Consider the following 24,112-nt stretch of genomic DNA (forward strand, 5'->3'; position numbering starts at 1 on the left):
AGGCTCTGCGAGGTCGGCGACGCTCGCGAGAGATTAATGCGATAGCATCATGGGTGGACTTCACCCGCTTAGAATGCATCACGTTCCTCTGGCGAAAAATATTGGCCGGTCCTAAATGCACAGCAGCCTAACACAGCGTTTGAAAGCGGTAGCTGTCACGAGAGAAAAAATGCAACAAAACGGCACGAAAACGAGCGCCAGACGTTTCAAAGAGTGACTTTGGCACCATGGAATCATGGGTGCGATCCTGACTTTATGGTTAAAGCGTTTTTTTTTCTTTTTTTTTCTCTTTTTTTCATGTTCACATATTTATGTTGTGTTCGGTGCAACTTTATTAGCTCCAAACTGTGCGAGCATCTGGCGATGCGCAAAAGACGTAGGCTGTCACTTATGTGGAAGCCATGTTGTCAAGCTGCTCATCTTTGCATTCCGGGTTGCTACCTACGCGTACGCCTTAAGTTGTGGAAGAGTAGACTGAATGTAAATCTAATTTTCTGTTTCGACAGACAACCTCGGCTCATACACATTTTTGTTCTTTTTTTTTTCGTGTATAGCTCAACGAATCTGTGCGCTTTATACTTCATTTTATTTGAGTTTGCATTTTGTGATTTTGTTTTCATTTGATGCGCTTACCACACACACATGGAGTGCCTATGGCCGGGCGCTGCTGGGGTCGAGGTCACGGTCGTGGTTTTGGACACCACCTATAAAACGGGTGTTTCTTTTAGCAATAATATAACCAAAAATATATCTTGTGGTATACAACACAAACCCACTCATTGAACAGGATGACACGAAAAGGTGAAGATTACTTACACTGTAAATCAATATTTATAATGACAAATAAACAATATTACAGTTTAATTTTTTTAGCTAATTCTTCAGTCAAGGATGATAAAAGTGCACGAATGTTCCACTTAGGCAGCTAGAATTAAATGGGGTTTTTCTAGAAAGGTTGGAACCAGTACGCCTCCAGCTACTCCGCTTCACTTACATAAAAAATGATAAATAATAACTTTCGTTTAAAATTAAAATAAAAGTAATATTAACTATAATAAAAAGAACACTTTAAGGCGCACAGACACCCATGTCCACATACAAGAGTTAAATTAAAGAGCAAACGAAACATAAAAACGAAGGTAAGTCACTGGATAAATCCGTCTTAGTATTTTATGCACATGCATAAAAACGACTATTACGGCACTGAACTCTGTTTCACTTGCATTTTTACCAAACGCTTTATTTTGCATTGAAGCTTAAAAATTAGAGGAACACCAACTTATTTCATCGCCAACTTTTGGTACGTCTATCTTGAAACTACTACAATTGTAATTTGTTCCAAATTTCTTTACAGCTGTAAAGAACATAAGGGCTGCCTAAGTCTAGTTCATAGAACACCAAGATGAGGTGCATTAGCTACAAGCTCTTGGGCCAGTTGGTGCATGATGAACTTGAAAAAGGGGGTACCAGAGAAACACAAAGGACGCGCAGACAAGGAAAAGGCGTTAGACACGGACGTACGCTGGACTTTCTCAACTTTTTCACAGTTGAAAGTCCAGCGTTAAAGTCGTTAAATGGCACAGGTATATGGCACAGGTTCGCTGAAAGTTATGCAAGTCTCGCCGAATAACAAAACTGCTGGCTCTCCCGTAATCGAGAGTAGATGTAAGCATGAAATAGAAATCGACAAAGCAGACTTGTTGGCGATAATTCTAGCCACACTCTAAAAATGGATGTAGTGCATGTTCGAAACGGCACACCCCATTACACCACACCACAACGAACCACGCCATACGGTGCACTGGTCCATATGAACGCTACCCAGCTAGAAGAAAACCGGCTGAAGGCGGCACGACAAAGAGAGAGAGAGAAAGGGAAATAAGGAAGGCAGGTATGTTAACCAGTCAAGAGTCTGGTTGGCTGCCCTGCTCTTGGGGAAGGGACAAGGGGAAGAGAGAGAAGGGAAAGAGAGAGGGTATAGAGACGTGCACAGACAGTCATTGAGTCAAAGTCGCTCGTGCAAACCAGACGTTCTCAGAAAGCAGAAAATGCCTTCACTACTTTCTTAGTCGATGATCGGTGGGGCGATGCTCTGGTACTGTCTTTTCACTCAGAGGACGATCATATAGTTCCCTCAATGGGTTGGACAAAGATTGTCTTTGTGTGCTTGAAATTGAGGACAGTGGCACAATAAGTTGTCTCGCAGCGTCGGTCCTTGAAAGAGGAACGGGGATGCAGCGGTCTTCTTTGTTTTACGTGTGAGCTGCCTTATCTGCGTCATCATTTCCTGTGATACCGCAATGACCTGGTATCGATTGAAATAAGATATCATGGCCTTTTTCTCTCAAGGGGTGGACAACTTCCACGATTTCGCACTTGAGATGATAATGAGTTCCATGTCGGAGAAACGACTGCAAACATTGCAAGGCCGGGCTTGAGTCGCAGAAGACTGCCTATTTTCTATGATTTGCAGTATTTATCACATGAAGCGCGTCGCGGAGAGCTGCGAGCTCTGCGGCTGTAGACGTAGTGATATGGGAAGTCTCGAACCGTCGGGTTATTCCCGTTCTTAGCATAACTACAGCGCCACCGGAACTGGTTGATGTAGTTGAGCCATCAGTATAGACGTGTGTGCAGTCACTGCATTTCTCATACAAGAGGAGTAAAATAAGTAGCTTGAGTGCTGATGCTGGCAAGTCCGACTTTTCCTGAAGTCCTGGGATTGTAAGGCTTACTTAAGTACGGCTCACAGCGAAAAACGCCAGGTAGACAGAGCGCACTGTCCAGCTAGAACAAGAAAATCGCCTGAAGGAGGTGGCATGCAGTGCGGCACCATCTCTAGAGGCGACGGAAAACCCGCTCAGCGGAACTAATGGACCACTGGCGTTCGAAAGAGCACAAGCAACCCTCTCTCGATTTTTATGTTTATGTTCTTTAAACCCTACTGTACACCACGGAGTCATTCCAAAACATGTGCACCCATTACATACACAATCATTAATGAAGCTAAGACCACAATATTTAGAAACTTAGTAGCAGAAACAAGCTGGGCAGATGTTCTTCAACTATCTGACCCCGTCGCAGCATATGACGTCTTTATTGAAACAATTACTGAGCTCTTCAATCAAGCCTTCCCTAACGTAGAATTCAAAAAGTGTAAAGAAAGCCAGAAAGCCATGGATAAATGTAGACCTTCTAAAAAGAATTAGAGAACGTGACAGACTATTTGCCTCTTTCATCAGAACGAAAAATATGGACTGTTTGACTCAATATAAACAAATTCGTAATAAATTAAGCCAGGGCTAGTTAAGCCAGGGCTAGTTATCACGAACATAAGTTTACTGATATCTGCAACAACCCTAAACAAGTATGCAATACAGTAAACAAGCCAATGTCCAACAACAAAAGAGACGACATCTCTGAACTCGTTATAAATGTAATGCCTTACACAGGGGTGTCGCTTGCTGACAAACTTAATGAGCACCTTCTTATATCAGGGGCTTCAAGTAAATCTCAGGCAAGTAATTGTGAATTTACAATGTATACCACGTCCAATCTCCAAAACTCAATCTTCATGTTTCCAACTAAAGAATTAGAAATCTGCACAGTAATCAAAAACCAAAAAAAAAGTGCATGTGGTGCTGATGACATTAAAGTTCAACCTATAAAATCCATCAGTCACATGATTAGTCAGCCACTTACGCATATATGCAATCTGATTTTGAGTACCGGAATATTTCCAGATAAATTAAAAATTGCAAAAAATATCTGTCATACACAAAGGAGGTGATAGAAATGACATAAATAATTATAGGCCAATTTCAGTCCTACCAATCCTCTCGAAAGTAGTTGAACAAGTTATAAACATCAGGCTACTGAACTTCTGCAAGCGAAACGATATCATCGCCGAGCAGTAATACGGATTCCAGAAAGAGAAATCTACTGAAATGGCGCTAATAAAATTTAAGGACAAGATAATAGACAACGTTGAGCAGAAAATATGTACAATAGGTGTTATTCTAGACTTTAAAAAGCCATTCGACTCCATTAAGCACCCTATTTTACTGTACAACATATACAAATATGACATTAGAGGAACGGCTCTCACATTAATAAAGAATTAGCTCTTAAATCGTCACCAGTGCACAAATATTACGAATGAAAAATCCAGCTTAGGTCAGATACATTATGGAGTTCCACAAGGATCAATCCTTGGGCCGCTGTTATTTCTGCTTTATATAAATGATATAATTAACGTGCCTTCTACACCAGAAATAATAAGGTACGCTGATGATACCAATGTATTCTTCTGCGGACAAGACCTAGAAGTCCTCCAAGTAGAAACCACTGTATGGCTGGAAAATTTGTCCACGTGGCTCCACGGTAATGAACTAGAGTTAAACACTAAAAAACTAAGTACATTATATTCCGCGCTCGTAACAAGTGTATAAAACAAGAAATACTTATCCAATTTCGCGATGAATCTATCGAACGTGTAGCAACACATAAATTTCTTGGTGTCATATTTCACGAGCATATTGACTGGTCACCTCACATTGAAAAAGTTCGCACTGGTATATCTAGGTCCATTGGTATCATGTATAAAATAAAGAACCTTTTGACTATCTGGCTAAAGACATTCGCCTTTCCCCTATTGTCTTCTTGCCTGGGGCTCAGCACCAAAACAAGCATAGAAAACATATATTTATTACAAAAGAAATTTTTTCGCCTAACAGATAATCCACCGTACCTTAGCCACACTGCCCCATTGTTTAGAAAACATCAGCTGCTTACATTGTGGAATGTTATAAACAAAAAGATAGCGTTAGCTAGTTACGTACAAATGCATTCCGATCCTACGGCTTTTTTTTCATGAGTATCTAACGAAAACACACACCTAGAACACCCGGCACATATGTTAAAATAAGGAAAAAATACGTACAAACTACGACACTTAGAAACTTAGCTACAGAATTTCCAGTTTTTTAAACGATCACCATCCTGCTGTAAACATTATCCAGGAAAGTAAATCATTCAAAGCTTTCAAAAATAACATCACTATGTATCTATTGTCCCTGCAGGCATGACCACTATTGTACATCAATGTTCAATATGAAATAACTCCTGTTTCAATGTTACCAACCACCCTGTATTTCCATCTCGTTTAGTGTTTATTTTCGGCGCTGAATGTCTTGTGATCTCGATTGGGAGCAAGAAGGGCGCAGACTCCTTGTCAGGCATCCACTTGCCTTTTGGTCTGCGCCCTAGGCAACTGTACCATACGTTGTCTGAATAAACTCTTTGACTCTTTGTCTCAGAAGATGACAGTGATGTGTATGGTGCCCTGTATCTATTGAACGTAGCTATTGGAAATGACAAATAAAACTTCAGCGTATTAGAAGTTACAGCTTGAGTGATATTATGAACAAACATTAGGAAGAGCTCGGAAGTCATATTTTTTGGAACTTGTTTGGGTAGTAACTAGAGTATGTAATGCGGTCTCATACAAAGAGTTGGGGGTCAAATACCGCATTTCTTAAAGTTTTTACTGGTGGCACGGATAATCTCGTTTTGCGCTCGCAACTTACCCGGATGTTCTCGTTTGAGTGCCCGGGTAATGGCTCTGGCTTTTGGTCCAAGGTCACTTAAATGTCGCCGTCAACAGGAGCGAAGAGCGTTTCATGCTTAAGAAATCCACTCTTTATCGCAGGCTTAGAGGGCACAAGTAACGCTGCTTACTTTGAGGAATCAAAAGTGGTCTGAAAAGGGAAGCCTTGGGCCAACATTTAAACAATGGAGTCGCCCTCATCAAGGCAACTACCCTTTACCAACGTAAATACAAGTACTCTTGTCGAAAGATTGGCTCCAACTAAGGGCTTCCGTCGTTCACCCGCTGTCAATTACTTCAAGTATCCATCTGCTCATGAGCTCAAGAACACGATAAAAGTGTTATCGGCGCCTGTCGTGACGTCTTATGCGTGGTCCCATTTTGTGTCATTTCTTCTAAGATGAATCCGTAGCAACTGGACTTGCGACAAGTGCTACTCAAGCATATTTCTGTGAGCTTTTCGCGTTGTTTCTGGGTTACTTAATTAGTTTCTCATTTTGTGACGCAAAGCAGACGTGTGTGTGAGGGTATCTTGATGCTCATAAGGAAGCCATAATAGTGCGCGCCGGTCACGGCAGTTAGAGAATACTGTTATGAACGCATTTTAGTAACCTTCGTATTTTTTGTGCGTCCACTTACAATTGAAGAGAAGTGTGCACTGTACCATGACGACATCAGTGGACATTCAGCAGGAAGCACCGAAGGAACAGGGTGAAGAGAGGACTGTGTCTGTTGGCTATCGCATGTACTGGTGTTTTCTGCGTCCGCGGGAAATATATTTCCTCGCTTCTCGTTTTGGTGATATAATCCAGTCCCATAGCAAATCTCGGAAAACGCCCTCGTGGACGCGTAGAGGCGACTGTTTCTTTACCCGGTCGTTTCTATCAAGTACAGCGCCGATACACGCGAGTCTAACAAGATTCAATACCTCTCTGGGCAAGTCTAGACTTGGCGGCGACGATGAGAGGCCCGTGGCTCGTCAATTAGTATCTCACATCGCACATCACATGCTGTTCTGCGTAGTGACTACCCGCAGGAATTCTGACAAAACTCTAAGCCAGCGTGTACAAGAATAACGTATGGTACGATGAACCTGATCTAACGTTGCATTTTAAGGGGTAATTTAGGTGGTAATAGAGTCACCAAATTTTCGATATTTCTTAAACTTTAGCAGGAAGGACATGGCTGATGGGATACTTTATGCAGACGTCTGCGTATATAGATATATAGCTTGGTGGTCCTCCTGTCCTATCTCAGCTGCAGTCGATGGCGAAATGCTAATTGGGCGTTTCCTACTGTACATCGCAGTGCGCGCTTCGGAAACGCGCATAAGGGGGTCGGCATAGCGCTCGCGCTATAGTAGCGGGGCCGGTCACTGCGTGAGCGCGCACATCCGCAGCAGACAAAGCACCGTTGCCGTCTACCGGCAAGTCAGTGGGAAGGTGAAGAGAGTAATTACACCGCCAGGTTGGACCGGACAGGCCTGTTGCGTCTGTGGCGCTGCAGGGGGCGGCCTGTCATGCGAAAACAACAACAAAAAAAGGGTCGACGCCGCGGCGAATCGGGCCGCGGCACCATTGTTCTTGGCAGAGCGGTTTATTCGGGACGCCCCGGTCGCTCGTGACGACGCGAGCGCCCACTTTCGCTTTTCGGCGACCGCCCATCCGCCGCGAAGGCAATCCGGAAAAGAGAGCGCAGCGCGGTTGTGGGTAACGCGCCGCTTGCCATGCAGGTTGCCACGAGAGACCTCGTCTTTGCGTATGTTCTGACCTTTGGTCTACGCTCGCACCGACACGGGGCACCCGTGTAGGAAGCGAAAGCGAGGTCTGATTTCTTGTGCGCGAGGAAACAATTTAAAACTACGGATGTTCCTTGGATCTACTGAAAGCATGTAAACAGCGACTGAAAACCGGCTCCGGTGGTTGCGTCCGGAAACCGGTTTAAGAAGAAATGTCCTGCAGACGTTGTGCAATACCCGCGGCACATTTGCAACAGTCAGTGATGGTTGCTGCCGTTAGGCCCTCGTACTGACTGATGAAGATGGAAAGCCACGGTGCTGCCCGGAAAGCACTTAATCGAGATGAATTGTGGTTTTACGTGCAAGAACGACTGTTACTCAGTTTCAATGGTTTCGACAGGTACGGCGAGCGCCGCGCTAGACGAAAGCTGAAGAAACTGTTCTCCATTGAACCGAGCCTGACAAAGGGCATGCCTGTGAGTGATACAACTTCCGCAAAGGAATCAGTAGTGCAGGTAGATATATATTACAGCGTAAGATTGGGATGAATTTTCCTACGTTTTCACTGCTTTATTGCAATAGAAATTGTAGACACTCCAGCCACATTTATGCCGTCGCCGTTGTGTTCCGTATAAGTTCCAAGGGCAATAACATCGTCGCCGCTCGCTTAAAAGCTGTATGCACGAGTGAAAGGGTGCTGAGTGAGCCCACGATGACGGTTGAATCTCGCGCTCGCAAGGGATGAAAGCGGAGAGGAAGGCACCGGGGGAAGCGGAGGGCGGTTAGGGCGTTGACAGTGATCTGCGATGGGGATAAAGTGCTGATAGCTTCGCGTGCGCTGTGTTTTCACTGCTCAGTTCGCGTTGAAGCGAAAGGTCCACGAAGGTGAATTCGCTCGCTGCTGCTGCCGTGCTTCTTTATTCCAAAGTTTTGACAGATAGTTTCCGCAATCGTCAAGTGAGATGTATGCATGTTTCTTTGGGCGCGCGTGACACCATGTTTTTGGTGGCGTTAGCAAGCGAATATTTACAAGTTTACACGGCCGACAACTACTATCGTTACTTCGTATAACTTTTTACTAATTTGCTATCGTAATTGATTCTTGACATTTCGAGTGAAACTGCAACTTCCTTTATTTGTTAGGGGTCTCTTGGATTTATCAAACAAAATAGCCCTATTACCACAATCCTTTATTGATCATGAAGCGGTGACATTAAAGGCATGTTGTCGAGGGCATGCCTTCGGAAGTCCCCAATTTTACAGTTCCTCTCTAATAGTTTGAATGTTAGCCGACCGTGTGAGTCGGCGTTCGCGAAGTTCATTTTCTCAGCAATTGTGTACCAAAACAGGCAATTGTTAATTGGGCTAAGGAACACTCCCATCCCTCCCTCTGACGAGCAGTTCTTATGCACTAAACTTAATTAAATTCAATTGCTGTATGCTTGCTTAACGCCACTTATATTGTCAGGAATTTGCTTCAGAAAGAAGCAAGTCTGACTGCAATGCTTTACAGGTTTTTTTGTTCGTCGTCGAATCAGCAAACTGTGCGGGGAAACCCAGGGAAGGGGGAGAGGTGATACAGTAAGATTTTACCACATTACGTAAATATTCGTTGGTTGGCCAGTGCAATTTTGTTTCATTTTATTAACGACAGTGCATCATTGAAGCTTAAATGTTGCTTGCGAACAACGAGCCTAGCCTTGCTCTGCTTTTATCTTGTGCCACCTGCAGACACTAAAATTAAAGTGATCTGTACTCGCTGAGCAGCGGTCGGTCTGGTTCTTACCATGGGAATGTTTAACATACTAGACCATCGGGCTCATAGGCGTATGTTTAGAACGCATATGTGGCGCAAGAAAACAGGACAACGACAAGACTGATGACAGCAATTCTTGCGTAATTCGTTCGTTTTTTCTGCTCGCACCATATTTCGTTTCTACGTAAACATTTGTGAGCCGTTGCGTGGTGTGGCGCACGAATAGCCGAGTTGTGACAGATTGTCACAATCTCTTTAGCTTGTGGGCATTTGCAATCCTACAACATGTGCTGTCCACGATGTAGCCAATGATGTAACCAAACGGTGTAGCCAAACGACCAATGACAGGTGAAACTGTGCTTTTGGTCGCATACAGAAAGACACGAAATTACTTAATTTTAGCTTTCAAACGTTTTCGTTTTCACTTACCGAGTATGCAGCTGTGGGACTAGGATGCAGAACAAGTTGTCGCAAAATCTAATAGGGAATGTTTTTGAGCTCTCGTTTTGTATGGCCTGAGTTTCATGGGAAGTAAAGTGAAACCGCTAAATCGTCAGAAAATCCAGCTACACCCTTATGGCTCTCGGTAGTTAATGCTTAAGTACGGAAGAATAAAAAGAAAAAAGCTTCGCGACGTTTCACTTCGTGAACACGGGTGACACGCAAGCGCATGAGTGCTATAGCGCACGCGACGTTATCAACCCTCGGTGCGCCTAGACACCTACAGTGTCCCCATCGCAGATTGTATTAAAAACAGGCCTCCCACGGCAGCGCCATACGCACCAGCCACCGGAGTAGAACGTCACCTAGACTTCCTCGAGGTGGCGTTGCATCGCCGCGCGCAGCGCGCTGCTTCGTATACTTTCCCCAGTGCGCGGTTCTCTTCACCTCCTTCCACCCTCCACTTCCTTCGCGGCTTCGAGCCAACATTCGCCGATTGCGCTAGCTGACCAGTTACACTTGCTCGTAAAATGAGGGCCATCTTGCAGCGGCTCATTACACAAAAGCGCAGCGCGAAACTTGCTTGAAAAGGGAGCACCTGCCACTTGTAGTCTTTCCATGGTGTGTGCAGTTAGGCTGGCGCTCTGAATATCACTACAGTTTTATGCTTTTTCTCGGCTCATGCTAGACAGCAAAGTTGAGACATGACGAAGTAGCGGCGCAAATTATCGACGCAAGGCTCATTAAACGAGAGAAACGGAGGCAGGTATAGCCGCCGTAAACTTCGACCTCAAGACACGGGATGGCCCACGATATCCGCTGATCAGAAAGAACTCATCTACCGACACAAAACGGAACCGAGTTCGACCGAAATTGTTGCAGGGACGAGCAGCGCCCAAAGAATGTGTTTTTGTTTAGGAATCGCATGAAAATAAAGTGCTTCGACGCTGCACGCAACATAAGTTGGACAGAGTCTTTGTTTCGTATCGCTCGGTCCTTACTTTTTTTTTTATCAGCTTGTACTATATATTCACAAGCCACGTTAATGGAACGACCAGTTGGTAAGCCTCCTATCGGTTAACTTTCGGACAGCCAATGCATTCGGAACTGTAGATTTGAAGTGGAGGCTGCTCACACACGATGGACGTTCTAAGAATCTTCAGAAAAGCAACTGCGTGGGGTCCATTTGTTTTCCGGTTTCGGCATGTGCGTTTTCACGTTTATGCATGTCAGCTATCGAAGTTCCACGCATTTCTTTTCTTGAAGTGGTGTGCATACCTCGATGTGAAATACTCGCCGGTGTTGGGAATTTCTCGCTCACATCTACCGACCACTTGTCGGCACCTGAACTTTCCATCATGGATGACGTGTATGCCACTGGGGTAGCGTGCGCGCTATTTGCGCCAGAAGACTGTGAGATGTAATCAACACGCTTATCACCGGTACCTCTATAGTGCACATGCGAATCACAGCTGAACAGGAAGGACCCACGGCAATGTCACCATGCACCCAATGCCGCCCGGCAGCTCTGAAGTCGTTCGCAGACCTCTTTGCTTATACGCGAACAATGATTCTGTAGTCACAGATGTAACCGCTGCAACACTTAGTGATGCGCCCAGTAGAGAGCCACTGTGAGGCCTGCGCACATCGTGCGAATTTCGAAAACGAATGTCGGAGTGATAATCTCAAAAAAGAAAGAATTCGGGTGCACAACTTTCACGCATTAATTATATTCTTCATTTTCAAAAATTGGCCTACAGTAGAAATAATGCGTTGGATCTTATTCTCTGCGTATACAGCCGCTTTTTCACGAAGTTCTGCAGCGGTTTCTAATGAGGGCCGCACCTTCACCGGCGGTAGTCCTGCGGACGACTTGGATCCAGTTCCTCGTTGTACGGCTAAAGCGGCACCTCCACAAGTACCTTCCAGGGCCGCATCACAACAGCTTCTAAAGGTCTGCGAGGACATCTGCGCGAGCAAGAAACAGAAAAACTCCGTCAGGGCAGGCCAACAGTCCAGAGGTCATTCACATATTGCAGACGGTGACGATGCGGCAGCGCTTCGTCAGCGCAAACTCCTCGCGGCGGGAGAAACCACACCTTTCGAATGAGCGTGGAGAGTATTGATCACTACGAGTGGATTAGCCCTGCAGACATTTGTGAAAATCAACTTGTCACCATGAACCTTTCGAGAGTATGAAGTTAGGCTCGTTGGTCGTCGTTTAATGTGACGTACAGCGGCTAACTGTCAAAGTTATAGTGGAATTTGCCGTAGACTTTGACTTGGCAAAGTCATTTGAATAGCCTGAAATAAGTTGCCGAATGCTGTTGGCCCTGTTCTGTTCTGACGGATTGCAAGTTATGTCCCGGCTTTTCTTTCCTTTCTGTACTTCTCATTTGTCTGTTGCCGTGCTGATAACTTGCTCATGCTAGTGATTACTCTTCTTTGGGCTCCTGCGCACGAGTGCAGAACATTTTTGTATCGTATACCTTTTTATAGGGCTCTTCTTCTAATTTTTTCAATGGTTCGGTTTTTCTTGGCTCATAGGAATTATTTTGATAGTTTTTCTCCTTCTTTTGTCCTTAGGCGTTTATTGCTTCCCAGTTATTCTTGGTTATAATTATAGCCAGCGGGCTTGTAAGCCTCCACCATTACACATCGCCGCTGATAAACAAAAACAATGACGGAACAAGCAAAACAGAGGGGACACACCTGCACTTTTTCACTGTGGTTTCGAAATGCAACCACAGTGAAACCACAGGGCCACACGTCGACAACGCTGCGCTAAGTTTCATGTGAGTAAATAATGTACGAAACTGACGGTCACAATTGGGATACACATACAAACGAAACAGGCGCTGACTACCTAATGTTTATATGAAATCAAGGTGTCAAACACATATGCAGTTATTCGCACAAGAGTGCCATGCCGGTCACTCAATCGTTATCTTACATACGTTGCTGCACCATGCATGGCCAAGATACATCAATTCTCTCCCGTAAAGTGACACTACCGTATCCGATATTAATGAAAAAAATTCTGATGTCTCAAATGCTACAACTTTCGCTATGTAGAAGAAGTCATTATGGCACGTTTGCGGGAAGAATTGCATACATGTATGATGCACTTATTTCGAATAAACAGTTGGGTAGCCAGGGCCCGTTTCGCCTGTGCGTATATTCTGTTTGTGGCCGTCAATTTTGTGCAAGAATCTACTACAGTCTACTACAAGAATCTACATTTACAGTCGTGCGCCAAGCAGCGCATCCCATCAACATGTTCGCAAGTTCCACAGAAGCGCCACAGGACTTTGATGAAATATTGGTGTATGATTCAATCTTTCCATAAATGCACGTGCGTATTGGACGTTGTTCCGCAAAGTCGGAAGTGTTTAGTTAGCCACGAGAATCAACGGGAGCTGCACTTACTGATAGTGGAGGAAAGATTGCATCAGCAACGTGTCTCGCGGGAACGAAAAAAAAAAATTGTGCGGAAAGGGCGCGGAGCGTCACTCTGGCATGGACCTGTTTGGTGGAAAACTGCGAGAGCATCTTTTGGCTTTATCACTAAATACCGCAAAACCTCGGAGGTAAGCTAAATGTTCTTTAGTGCGCACTTTCCTTGTGGACTCAAGTAGCACTAAAAGCTTTGCTTTAAGACATCGCCGCTATAACAAAAGTGCTCTCTCAGCTTAGTCACGCCTTCTCACTTCTTGGGCAATGGTACCATCTATTGAGAGAGAGAGCGAGAACAATAAAGGAAAATGCATCCTTTCCTTTTATTGCAAGAAAAAGAAAGAGATGAACCGGATCGCTATAACCGGTTTGATATCCTGCACTTAAGGAGGGGAAAGGTTGAGGATACAAGAGAAAGGAAGTGAAAGAGAGAATACGACGCCGGCCATCATGGAGACCACAACGCATGCGCGAAACGAAACACGCTGAAGTGCGTAGTTGTTCGCCCATGCCCGAAGTAAGCGCACTGTGTTCCATGCTGACAATAGGCGGGGCCGTGCACGAAATAACGGTGGCTTGTGGAGCATTCCTCTACGCAAACGATGACACTACTGCGCTCAGTAAATCTAGTACATACATCGCACTTTGAGCAGACCTAGTGTGCTGGTTGTTTTCATTGTAAAAGGGCGGAGTTGCGTTGCGCTACCTAATCTTTAACATAATGCCTCTTCCTGCCGTATAGCGCGACGACGAAAGATTTGTCGGTATTGTTTGAATCGTATTTAAAGTATCAGTACAAATTAAGAAATGTACCTTTCCTGACACTTTCATGTCATGTTCTCCAAGGACGAGCATTAGGCACGAGGTAGCACAACTATTTCGGATGGAACTCTGCCTATACAGTTTCTGTCAGCACGTGCGTACCAAAAATTCTGGGTTTCCAGTGCGCGGCTTTGCGCAGGTCCGAACGACACAGTGATGGCGTGCTACGGCAACGATTAGCATTGACCATACGAGCTGCAGTGAACAACTGTTCATTTAACGCACGACGCAGCTGGCCTCTGGGCAACGCGGAAGGGCGCGAGGGTTCAACCGCGACGTCGAGAAGAACGAGCCGGGCATTACGACAGCCGGCCGTGATGCAATTTCACGCCAGCAATCCGCGGCAGAAAAGCGTTAAGCGTACGGGACGGCGACCGCGGATGTGTTCTTCCTCTCGCCGGAGTCGGAGGCAATCTCGCCACGGCAATAGCGCGGAAGTGGGCGAGGAGCGGCCGGGCTTCGGAACGGGGCTGCATCGGGTTGGTCGGCTGATTGTGCCGCAATTTCGGCAAAGGAACGCGGAGGGCGCAGCAAGGACCATTCATTTGGGCACGAGGCCTGAAACTGTCTCTTAGCAGTGCCGCAGCAGCAGCGAACTCGGTACTGACCATCCGCCCGCGACAGAGCTCTGCCGACCAGTTTTCGCGAAACTTGTGTTTTGCGTGTTCGAAGCTGGGAGTTGGCGGTTCAAACACCTTGTGGTGTATATTGTGAACCGACTACCGGTGAAACCGTGATTACGTGCTGCTGTACTTTGCGTCTCTGCGTGAAGCGCATAATTAGCCACATGGTGAACTAGGCCTGGACATCATTGGTTTGTGTTTTGTGTCAGGCGGAGGTGGGGGAGAGATTGAGGTGGAAATTGTGGATCTGATAGACGACATTGCTCGGGCTGGCTGATACGTGGCCTGCTCAAAACAGCGCAAAAGCACGGGGTGACTATGCAGAGATGATACAGCTGTATCGTCCGTTGTCGATCGTCTCATGTTGAGTTGATTCTACAGCTCTGTTACTTAATTTATAGGCTCTACAGTGACAATTTACAGTTAATTTAGAAAAAAGTAATAAATTCCCGTAGCAACTACTCATACAAAACCAAAAAAAACGAGAAAAAAACAGCGTGTAGAGTACCGCAACCGATTGAGACCTGTGCTCGCTAAAACACGAATGCATGATGCATTTTCCATTCCTTAAACCTTCTTTGAAGAGGGAATCCTGCACAAACGTTAATGCCCATTTACGAGAAAAGAAGCACTGTAATTGGGACCGCAAACTGAGGCCTGATGGTTAGAAAGACGCCGCGGCTTGGAGACATCCCGAGTCCACTGCTTCCAGCCGTCCACTGGTGCACCTAAAGAATCGGGGCACGAGTTTCCCTTGTGGGATGTTCGCGCCATCCTACTATATTGATGCGCGCCCAGTGTTCTTCGTGGTTGATTACAGTGCGCCAATTTGGCGAACATCGCTAGACGTGCAGCTGATGACTCGTGCTTCGTTTCATGCAAACTATTCACCAGGGAGAAAAAAGGGTCATGCGAAACGAACACGTCAAGTTCAGTGTTTTGTTCTGAAATTTGATAATGAGGACAAACCGGCCACTGCTTCAATGACAGGGCTAGACAGCACAACAATGACGTTAGAAAAGGATACGGCAGTCACTTGGCCGACCACTGCGAAAACGTGCGCATGCACACCCATCTTTGGTGACACAACTTTCTTGAGAAAAGAAAACACCAAGACAGAACGCAAAATCTTTGAAGCATATCTTGTAAAGAAAGCAGGCGATAAGTGCGTCAGCTGTCCCTCTGTGGTTTTGCAAGAAAAAGAAGTGACGTTTCTTTCGAGATATCTAGTCGCATGAACTGACTAACATACAATTGTGCGCATGATCCGATTCATATACAATGTTTTGTGTGTATGGCGATGAGTGCATGATGTACCTGATGCGCAGAGCATACACAGGTGACCTCTTGTAATAAACTTCATTTTGAACTAGCGCCAGCCCCGCCGTATATGTGTTGCTTTCGTCTTCGTCTTTAGCGCGTTTTAATGAAAACTGGCTGGAAAGAATGGCTTCGCGTGAACGGGCGGGTAAAGGGAGCATGAGCTCTCGTGTGAGAGGGCTTCCCCGCGAAAACTTCAGCGCCGTGAAAGCTGTGACGCGTTACGGGATCGGCATGCTCTGAAAAGTGCTGCAGAGGGCGTGACAGTTTGTTGGGAGCAATTTTAGTGTGAGGCTATCAAAAGCGGAGTACGTGCTGACCGGTGAGTACGTAGACGCTGCTCTGCATCAATGGATTCCGGGGCTTCGGAGTGTCAAACTCACGATCTGATTATGAGGTAAGCCGCAGTGGGAAACTCCGGATAAATTGTAACCACCTGTTGCTCTTTAACGTGCACTTGTACACGAGCGCTGTCGCATACCGCGTCCACCGGAATGCGGCTGCCGCAGTCACGATCGAACCTGCGACGACGAGCTCCGCAGAGTCAGCGCTTCAGCCACCGAAGCGGGCCTCTGCATCACGAGCCCCATTTACAGCCCTACTGCTGCGCGTTTTGGCTTGTAGAGCCCGCTGTTGGTGGAACAGCGCGGGATATAGTTGTTCGCGATGCAGCAAAAACACACTCGAAGTTCAGGCAACGCACAACCCGCCGAGTGGTCGCTGCATGAAGCGCACCCTGACACGATGGATAATGCATCAGCGCGGTGGCATAGTAGCCTACGACGCTTTGCTGCTCAGGTGCGGTAGCTGCAGGATCGATTTCCCGCCGCGGCGACCCAATTCCGATGGCGGCTGAAACGTATGACGATCCGGTGCTGCGCTTTGAGTACGTGATAAAAGAATATTCCGGGTGGTGAAGGATAATTGGCCACCCTGATTACGGGCCGTGTCTCTACAGCTTCAGTGTCACATTGAGACGCCAAAACTGAGCATTCCTCGTCGACCGAACGCAAGGCGCTGTCTGTTGTTAGAAAATGGCCTTGGCGGGAATTGTGCATCGAAAAATTGCTGACCATAATAGCATAAGCATTAAAGAGCAAACTTAAAATGGCAAGCGAGACATGGCAAGGCTTGTACAGAAATTTCGTACGAACAATTACGATCGTAGCATCGATATCCTTTGGTTGGCGATCTTTGGTCATGTTGTAATGCTTACAAGTTTAACAAATTCTGCTCGTTATTAAATTATGTGGTTTTACGTCCGAAAACCACTATCTGATTATGAGGCACGCCGTAGTGTGGGACTCCGGAAATTTGGACGACCTGGGGTTCTTTGTCGTGCACTTAAATCTAAGTACACGGGTGCTTTCGCCCCCATTGCAATTCGCCCGCGGTGGCCGGGATTCGATCCCAAGACCTCGTGCTTAGCAGCCCAACACCATAGCCACTAAGCAACCACGGCGGGTAAATTCTGCTCATTGCCACGTTTCGTTAGCTATCTGTTTAACTGCTTATAGTCGGTTGTTTTTTTCGCTGAATTGTTGAGCAACCCTTAATGAGCCAATAACTAATAGACATTGTACGCCAGGGGGCACGGCGAAGGCCCGAGGGAGAAAGCGTGCCTCCAGCACGGTACAATGCGCTCGCGTACATCGCCATTTCCCTTTCCCATCGGCACGGCGCGACGCGCTATGCTTTCCCTCTGGCGGGAGAACAGAACATGTGCGCTTAATTAATTTCCGATCGGTGTCTCTCTGAGTGCCGAGCATATGAGTTCTATCAGAGCCGCAGATACAAGAGCGGCTGCACGCGTCCGGCCGGCGAAGCGGTTACGTAAACGGAGCGGCCCCAGATGCGGCGCGAGATCGGCAGCCGAGAGAGAAAGAAATGCACGGCGGTCGGGAGGAGATCCGGCGCGGTCGGTGACCCACTTGGCTGCGAGCGCGGCGAGCGGGAAGGCCCCCCGACGTTCAGTGCTTTGCTGAGCGGACGGAAGGCGTACGGGCCGGTGTTGCGAAGCGGCACGCTGTGTGCAATTACGCAGCTACGCTCACGTTTAGGCGGCACCAATAGCGCGCGCCACATGCCACGAGCGCGTACGTATACCGGCGCGCCTCGCAAAGCAAGGTGTGGCTCGGCTGTCCAGACATGCGCATCATACGCGGAGCTCAATGGAGCTCTGCTGGGCACAGCAATGCCTCCGAGGCGAGGAATATAAAGAGAAGCAGGGTTGCTCGCACTTTGCCCCATCGGCTATAGTGTGCACTCGTATACAGGGGAAGATCGATAAGCGGAGGATGCCGAACGACTTCCCTGCACGCCTCAGAAACGGGCGCCCCAATGAGAGCGTAATGTCGCGCTCGTGTGTCTTTCTGCTGGCACTATCGTAAGAAGCCAACAAACACTGACACCAAGGACAACATAGGGGAAATTACTTGTGCTTAACAAAATGAAATAAAGAAACGTTAAAGTAATGGAAATTAAAGCGGACGAAAAAACAACTTCCCGCAGGTGGGAACCGAACCCACAACCTTCGCATTTCGCGTGCGATGCTCTACCAATTGAGCTACCGCAGCGCTGTTTCCCCGGCCACTTTTCTTGGCTATTTATGTGTTCTAGTAGAACCCTGGGAGTGTTAGCCAGCGCCACCACTCGCCGACCTTGGCGGCGGACGTGGAACGTCCTTTTGTTGCCGCAGGCGTCACGAGAACGTGATCTTTTTGGCTGAGGGCTACTGGTCAATAAACCCACACATTCTACCTGAAGGCATCAATGTTGCCGGATTCGAGACCCTCGTCATGTAATGAACGAGAAGAAAGGGGGTTAACCGAGGGGCCCGATTTTCATTAGTCGTATCATAAGAAGCCGACAAACACTGACACCAAGGACAACATAGGGGAAATTACTTGTGCTTAATAAAATGAAATAAAGACGCGATAAATTAGAGGAAATTAAAGTGGATGAAAAACAACCTGCCGCAGGTGGGAACCGAACCCACAACCTTCGCATTTCGCGAAGGTTGTGGGTTCGGTAGCTGCTCGGTTGTGGGTTCAGTAGCGCCGCGGTAGCTCAATTGATAGAGCATCGCCCGCGATATGCGAATGTGTCAGTGTTTGTTGGCTTCTCATGATATGACTAATAAAAATCGGGCCCCTCAGTTAACCCCCTTTCTTCTCGTTTTCTGCTGGTGCGACATTCAGGGACGTGAGGCGAGGATAGTGTTATCAGAGAAGGTCTCCTGAAAAGGCGAACAACCGAGACGGATCAGTGAACCGACGAAGGCAAGGAGCTGGGTTCTACGCACTTTAATGCGATAGCATCAAGCAGGTCGAAACTTCGCCTTCGCCGGTGAACCAACACGTCCTAACCCTGGTTGCAGTGTAATCAAAGGCACCAGTGGACCTGTCTCATTGCAAGTACGCGATATTTGCGTCCACCGAAGTAAAGCGAAATATGGCCTTCAGCGACGAAGGAGCGGCGGCAGTTGCACGTGTGCGTGGCGGGTGACGGGGCCACCATCGTGCACCGTGATCTCACGCATACTACTCTGCACGTATGGATATCGGTATTTCGCATCACACACACACACACACACACACACACACACACACACACACACACACACACACACACACACACACACATATATATATATATATATATATATATATATATATATATATATATATATATATATATATATATATATATATATATATATACATTGCTCCGGCTCCAGTGTTTAATATATTGAAAGAAGTGCAGGCGCACGCAGATAAGCCCAAACAAACATTTAATTTCGACGTTTCGGCCAGGCTCTGGCTTTTACCAAGAGTGTGACTTCAAGCAGCCAAAGCTCAATTTACAGCATTTTCTCTGTAAGGGTGCAGCAACTACAAAACATCAAATATGAAAAAAATGAAACGTAGGGCTCCACAAATACCAAAAACGTGCACACTTCACTCAAGCAAAAGAAAAAGAAGGGAATGAAAAAAAAAGAACGTGCGCCGTGTGAAATGAACACGCACCGCGCATTCATTTACATTTAATATCCGAGGGAATTACAACTGTGACACTTGTACCGTTGCATATCTCCACGAATGCACCATTTTCCGCTTGCAATACACCGGACACGCGGGAATTCCTTTTAGGTCTACGTTTCAATACCGAATAACCACACGTAAAATATTTACCCCAGCTCCCCCTCCCCAAACATGTGAACGCAATAGGCCACCCTTTCGAAAACTTTATAGGGTCACTCTTCTGAGACCAGGATTCTTCGCTCCCTACGACAGGTAAGCATGCGAGTCATTTCTAATGCGCAAGTTCAGCGCACTTTCTAGGGAAATAAGTGAAAACGTAGGTAGGCCGACGTGCATGCCCATCTAGTGAGAGACGTGCTTCCAAGATTTCCTATATGTTTTATGCATTTACTAAGGTTATATGTGGTATATACGTTATAGCATGTTTATGAAGCTATATGTATATTTGCACATAATTTAGTAGAGATTCCTCTCGCCCTTCAGTTATGTTGATGTTTATTACTTTACTTTGTCGTATAACTTTTCGTTTCTTTATTTTATTTTATTTCTCATACATGCATAGACTTCGTATAAAAACAGTTTGCCCGCGATCACGAAAGATACCGCCTGTGCAAGGAATGCAGTTTGCGGTTGTCAGAGGTCGGTAGAGGTCACAGTATGGCTGTCATATAGCCAGGTAGGGGTGTATTGACCATCTTCGTGGTCTCACAAAAGTTGCAGCAACTTCGAAGAAAGGCAAAACAAGCACTCTTTTGAGACTTGCGACCACTCGCACGCTCTACTCGAACATGTAACATGCAATCGCACTTTTGGTGAAGGCCGACCGAAACATGCAAATTAAATGTTTGTTCTTAGTGTTGTACGTGCACCTGCGCAATATACATTATTTTCACAAGTAACATTCTGGCGGAGGTCAGCGATCCCCGTCCTCACCACGGAACTCCGGAGTGGTCGGTACATCGAGCTTGTCACCATGCCTCCCGGTGACGAGACCACCTCTGCAACGGCTTCGGCTTGTCCGACCGCTCCAATCATCACGGTTGCCCAACATCGCGACCCTGGTGTGTTCACTGGCCTGGAGGGAGAGGACGTTGACGAATGGATCTAGCTCTATGAACACGCCAGTGCTAATAACAGGTGGGACCCAACGGTCATGCTCGCCAACGTCATCTTTTATCTCGGCGGCACCCCACGCGTGTGGCACCAAACGGATGACGACGACATAACCAGTTGGGACAATTTCAAAGAAAAGCTTAGGGAACTGTACGGCGACCCCATTGGGCGCAAGGATGCCGCGAGAAAGTCTCTTGCGTCTCGTGTTCAGATATCTCCAGAGCAGTACGTTTCATACATCCTCGACGTCTTTGCTCTATGCTGAAAAGCTGACGATACTATGTCTGAAGCAGATAAATTGTCGCATGTGCTAAAAGGCATCGCCGACGATGCTTTCAATTTGCTTGCTTTCGGCCACGTCTCGACTATCGACGCCATCATCAAAAAATGCCGTCGTCTTGAAGAAGCTAAGAGCCGCCGTTTCACACATCACACCACGCGGCTACCCAGCACCTCCACCAGAATGTTACGTGTGGAAAGACACAGATGAAAGAGGCCATATACAGGCTATTTACACTGGAGCCAGACCGCCAGGCCGACACTCGCTCGCGCCAAGGGCACAGACCAACTTCGTCGTCGTCCTCGCGGTGGCTCGTCTCTTGACGTCTCTTGAGCATCGCTCGATGATCTCGTAACAGTATATATATATATATATATATATATATATATAGCAGCAAGCTTAAGCTATGACATGAAGCTTCAGTGCACAATTGTGTGTTATCCTGTGCATAGATATGTGTGGTGCCAAGTTATTACGACGCACACAACAAAAGCTACCGTTGTTCTGTTCTGTTGTGCTTCGGTACACAATGGTGATGTAGACTTCTAAATAACAGCAGGTAACAAAATTTTAACTCACAAGTTCCCAGGAGAACTCGTGAAGACGTCGATGGAAAACTGACTTTTACGCATTGCAGAAAAACGTAACCGACTGCAATGACAATTGCCATATTGAAAAATCTAATTGATTACAGCGACCAACTGTCACCCCACGAAATTACTGGAGAAATTGCTAAAAAAAGTAATCGATGACATTTACGTTATTTTCCTGCCAACATTTAATAACACTGCACAAATGCACTACACAGAAGCATCTGATATGGATATCTTCAGTGCTTCCTCTGCAGCCCATTACGTGACGCTTAACTGCTTTACAAAATTTTAGTTGCTCCATGCGCGCGCTGCAGATAAGGTCGTGTCTTAACGCGCGAATACCTCGCTCACAAAATTGTGCTCACTGAATGCCGCGAAGCACGGTACGCGTCTGCGTCCCCTGTGAAACGCAGCTTTTCAGTTTCTGGGGCTCGGAGAAGGTGCTCTCTGTAGGGTCAATGAACAGCTCGGAAATCGTCCTTAGGTAATTTCATGGCATGAACGCCATACCACAGCCATACCAGAGCTGATTCCATTGGGTTGCTAACGAAGTTATAGTAAGCGTTGCCGCGAGTAAGAAGGAAAACTATCAATTAAAAATCTTACAGAATTTTAATTGACTAAACGTGATAAGTACGTGTGACTCGCTACGAACAAGCCTGACAAATAGTAAAACCGTATACATCTCGTGTTGGACCTTTGTTTATCACTCCGCCTTCCTGGGAATCTGTCTGGCAAGAGCCTTTGGCAACACATGACGCGTGTAGGCAAGCTTTAGGCACACCCCTTTTAGGGTAATATAACATAAAGTTATTTCATTATGACATTATGAAAATCTTTAGACGTGAAACATACATAACCACCAACGCAAGCATGGGGGGTGACCCCCCATATTGGTTTCCCCACCCAATCAAACACTCTTTTCGTTTATAGGCGACTGTTATTTACTTTCAAAGCGAATTGCATTGCCTTCCGTTAGAGGCTTTGTTTATTTAATTGGTTGAAGAGGGGCGAGGAGCGCGTAAGAAGAGAAGGTTTCGGTCTGGCTGACCTAGCGCAGCGAGTCTAGATAAACGTGTGAGGAGAGTGGTGCCGGCAACTCTGATTGGTCTGCTTCCCCTTGCTTAGCTTCGGGTGGGTCTAAGCACTCCAAACGCCGCTAAAGCGGATGCTCCGTCAAGAAGATTTGGAGCAGTGTTCTCGCAGACGTGCTGAAAGAGGTGGGCAACGTTATAATGCCACGTAAAATTTTTATACATGCAAACGCGTCCATTCTCGCCAGCAGCTCCGAGTACAAAGCGCCGGAGAGATCGGTCGACAGTAATCTTCTATTTCTTTTAGAACAGGAAAGTCTCCAGTTAGTGCACAAAAAAAAAGAAAAAGCAAGTTCAGTTTTGTTCGGCATACTAATGCATCTGTAGCGCGTATCACTTTGACGTGATGAGTTTCCGCTGTTTTATGACGTCGCGTGAGGGACAGAACTAGGCGTGAGCCGAAAACATTTTCAGCAATCGCGGAAGACTTATGGCTACAAAGCCGTAGAATCCTAAACAAATGTTTTGGATTATGGAGAAATTCGAATCCTTGGGCGCTATACCTAAAGCTTTTCCAAAGTTTTTTATTCCAATTCTGCAATCAGTCCTCTGCGACTGGTCAAAAACTTTTTGGACCACCCGCAATTCGCCTGTCTGTCACGCTACGCCACGAAAACCGCGATAGCTCCCCATCTGATATGATGCGTACACACTGATTATGCATGATTGGACCGAACACAAGAAAAAGAGTTATTTCTGATTCGACACCTTTTCGCCATTAGCCCTTGGCTATTGGTGAGAAGCTTTAGGGCTGCACCCACATCACCTGCCTGTCCCGCGACGTCACAAAACCGCGAGAACTCCCCGCGTCGAAGCAACGTGTACGCGTTAAAGATGAATTAATATGCCGAACAAAACTGCATTTGTTTTTAATAGCCAGAGGTTCTCCCATTCCGAAAGGAATAAAAAATGGCTGCCGCCAATCGCTCAGGCACTGGCTACTCGCACCTGCCGGAGAGCATTGGTTTACTTCCGTAGAATAAAACTTTTGCGTGGCCGTATAACGTTTTCGAGCAGTTTCGGCACGTTTATGACCTCGCTCTGCCAACTCTACTTTGCCGAGGATCCATTTTTTGGCGGCATCCTTAACTTTCCGTTGCATGCCGCCGCGATTTTCCACCAGCCACCTCAAGCTAAGTAAGGGAAAGCGGACCAATCGCAGAGGCTGGCACCATCCTCTTCACCCGGTTATCGATTTTTAGTGCACTGGCTCGGCCCCATCGAA

The 24,112-nt window shown here is 46.5% G+C and overlaps 1 protein-coding gene across 2 annotated transcripts in view; it reads right to left on the reverse strand.

The window, feature by feature from the left end:
• Positions 1 to 24,112, reverse strand: part of LOC142557949 (uncharacterized) — a 139,060-nt gene that overhangs the window by 91,226 nt on the left and 23,722 nt on the right. The window contains exons 2-4 of one of the 2 annotated variants that reach the window (XM_075670133.1): positions 20,741 to 20,882; positions 11,389 to 11,511; positions 634 to 704 (exon numbers count right to left, since the gene is read on the reverse strand). In XM_075670133.1, coding sequence (XP_075526248.1) covers positions 634 to 704; positions 11,389 to 11,511; positions 20,741 to 20,882 — 336 coding nt within the window. The remainder of the gene's footprint in view (positions 1 to 633; positions 705 to 11,388; positions 11,512 to 20,740; positions 20,883 to 24,112) is intronic. The other variant, XR_012822904.1, reaches the window with a different exon arrangement.

Source organism: Dermacentor variabilis, chromosome 9, assembly GCF_050947875.1.
Source record: "Dermacentor variabilis isolate Ectoservices chromosome 9, ASM5094787v1, whole genome shotgun sequence".
In the NCBI taxonomy this organism is placed as follows: Eukaryota; Metazoa; Arthropoda; class Arachnida; order Ixodida; family Ixodidae; genus Dermacentor; species Dermacentor variabilis.